This window comes from Gastrolobium bilobum, unplaced genomic scaffold, assembly GCF_033153095.1.
Source record: "Gastrolobium bilobum isolate Gb01-03AN ecotype WA unplaced genomic scaffold, APGP_CSIRO_Gbil_v1 utg3588, whole genome shotgun sequence".
Classification (NCBI taxonomy): Eukaryota; Viridiplantae; Streptophyta; class Magnoliopsida; order Fabales; family Fabaceae; genus Gastrolobium; species Gastrolobium bilobum.
In genome coordinates this window covers 197,565-200,413 of record NW_026899729.1, presented here as the reverse complement: position 1 = coordinate 200,413, position 2,849 = coordinate 197,565, and the positions used below count along the sequence as shown (strand labels likewise).

Sequence of the window (2,849 nt, the reverse complement as noted above, 5' to 3'; positions counted from 1 at the left end):
AACTAATATGGCCTTTATAAGGCCTTGGGCACTCCCACCCCTTGAGCTAGCTTTTGGGGTGGTGACCTCAAGGTTCTTAACAAAAAAAGGATTGGGCCCTATTATATTGTTTTCAAAAAAAGGATTTAGGTTAAAACAGAGCTAAAAATGCAACAATCTACATCCGTTTTGTCTTTAAATTTCATGTTTCACTTGAAAGAGCCCAATCTTTGTTTTGAAAATCATTAGATAAGTTCAGTCACTAGTGCTTAATACATTTCAAGAACAAAGCTGAAGGTAATAAAATCCTGGTTATACTTTCTATCACATTATATATATTCAAACTAGTAATTAATATGACAGGGAAGAAACCAATATTAAAATATTCATTAGTAGTGTAATACTAAATTCAAAAGATCAACGAAGAGGTTTAGATCCTCCACAATATAAAAAGTCATTAAATACTTCTTCATATATTTAGACATTTCTGAGACCTAGACATTTCAAAGATCCACTAAGCCCCGTTCCACCTCAATCACCCACGGAAAGAGAAAAAGAGCAGAATAAAATTCAACTATCAAGAGATACCAGTTATAATTGATGTTCTCATGAAATTCGTTTGGAAAACCTACCACCATTCTCCCTAAACAAATAAATATGATATGCTAGTAAAAGTCTCCATTAAGGATGATGTGATATAAAATAAACTCACAAGCTAGGGGGTGTAAAGTAGGAAGGGTCATATGTAGAGATTTGCTATCAACGGGTAAGTTGTACCGAATCAAGGAACAACATGTATAAAGTCTCTTTAGTTTACAAACAAAACAGAAAAAAGTACATACTTTTTACCCATTTGATTCACTTTCAGCAGCCCCTAAAATATATTGTTTTAAATATTGATTTCAAAGTTCAAAATCCTCAATACTCCTTCCCAAAACTGAATATTCTAGATATTATCATATTTCTGGAGATTCAGATCTATGCGAAACCAAGAGCACAAACTAATGTCAAATAGAGAGCATAACAGAAGAATCCTGATTACATAAAAGTTGTTTAAGCTTCGAGAGAAAAAACAAGTAATCCTACTGTTATGAATCAAGTATCCCCAAAGCTTAAGTTGTTCAGTGAAAACACATAAATGATTTTATATCTAACATGCTCCATCACACAAGAGTCCTTAGAGCCAAGCATTGATAATAACAGGCCCACCCTATCTTGTGCTGAAATTTCACTTTATTTAAAAGAATGGAGGCAACAAGGGATCAAAATCTAAATCACATGGTCATAGGGACTTTGATACCATGTTATGAACCAAAAGCTTAAGTTTTTAAATGAAAACACATGAACGATTTTATATTAACATCTTTAACACCCACTAACTATCAATTTCAATAAGCATATAAACTTATTTTTAGTAGTTATGCAAATGCTCACTATCAAGCAAGCCATCCACATCACTTCTAGGCTTCTACTCTATCATCAATTAGATAAGATATCCATATTATCTTCTACAATATCAGTAACCACATTTTTTTCATAACATAAGAACGTGAATATAGCCATAGAATCAACAATCACATTATTACCAGATAACTGTCCAAAGGACCCGAATACTCTGAGTAACTGTTCTCAGCTCAAATGCTATCACATAAATTATGCAAATCACAAATTGACCAAGTCCAATCTCAATGAAAATTAAAAATAAGAATACAGTTCGAGTGGTGTCCACTGTATACTCAGGAGTAGGACACAAGGTATCACAAACACGATGAAAAGTGGGGGAAAACACACACAGTTACACTGTATGTGTTAGTACTGTTGGTAATACAGAGGACGTCTACATTCATCAAAGTACTGATCACGATCAACAAAGATAATGGCATAGAGAGCATAAATTATACCAGGAATATACCCTAGTATAGTAAGGAGCAAGCAGATGATGAATTCAACCTGCATAAATAATGCAATCACAGTCTCCGATTAGTAACAATCAAATTATAAGAATTTCCAATACAATTATACTGAAATCATACAACTTCAGATTGATAATTTTACTTTATGATCCTTATCCCCTTTTAGCCAAGAAAAAACTAATTTTATTTCACAGCCTTCATAGTTTGACTTTGTTCATTGTTTAACCACACAAACAATTAGACAGTTAAAACCTCGATCTGCTGAAAGCAGATTTGCAGTAGCTAAATCCAAAAAAAAAAAAAAAAGAGAGTAAAAGGGGACATACGCTGCAGCAACCATGGCGGAAGCAAACTCCGACCGGAGGGAGCAAGATCGCGATCATTATCTCACAGCATATTTCGCATCTACTCGGCATTTTTCACTCTGAGCTGCTACGAGTTTCACTTCAATCGATAGGATCGAACATGTGATCACGAAAACCCAAATATATATGTATATATATATCACAATAAAAAACTTTAGAGTTGTACAAAATAAAAATATTAAAATTTTATTTGATGAACTGATAATCACTCATTTAAATAGAATTCAAATAAAATAATAATTTCAAAATCAATCATTTTTCTCTACTTTTTTTATTTAAATATATGTTAAAATATTTTAATATGTGTTGGCAGTTGACTGATATACCTTGATTTGAGTAGAAGAATATTAGGTTTCACTAAAAATATTTCAATCATAAAGAATATTAGTTGACTCTTGTGTATATATAGGGCTTGATATTTTTGTTTTTAATGTAAAATTACAAGGATCACTAAATGAAAATTTTGAATTCACCTTTATTATAAGCTTAAGACCATGCAAATTTCTTCACATTTAGTCTTAAATTTGATTAAAAAAATCTCTTATTCATTTATTTGTAAGTGTAGATCCAACCACCACATCGGGCAAACTCT

At 32.0% G+C, this 2,849-nt stretch overlaps 1 protein-coding gene across 1 annotated transcript; it reads right to left on the bottom strand.

Moving 5' to 3' along the window:
* Nucleotides 1–1,507: 1,507 nt before the first annotated feature.
* Nucleotides 1,508–2,375, bottom strand: LOC133293009 (UPF0057 membrane protein At4g30660-like). The gene is made up of 2 exons (XM_061491520.1): nucleotides 2,219–2,375; nucleotides 1,508–1,929 (listed from the first exon to the last, which is right to left on the bottom strand). Exons 1-2 carry the CDS (start codon nucleotides 2,306–2,308, stop codon nucleotides 1,789–1,791), a joined length of 231 nt encoding a protein of 76 aa, XP_061347504.1. The 5' UTR covers nucleotides 2,309–2,375; the 3' UTR covers nucleotides 1,508–1,788.
* Nucleotides 2,376–2,849: the final 474 nt, after the last annotated feature.

What these genes read in the sequence shown, in the direction of transcription:
- LOC133293009 (XM_061491520.1), bottom strand. Translation starts at nt 2,308, where the DNA reads ATGCCGAGTAGATGCGAAATATGCTGTGAGATAATGATCGCGATCTTG. An exon ending in TCCGCCATGGTTGCTGCAGC is followed by an intron (nt 1,930 to 2,218) that starts GTATGTCCCCTT and finishes TTATTTATGCAG; the next exon opens with GTTGAATTCATCATCTGCTT.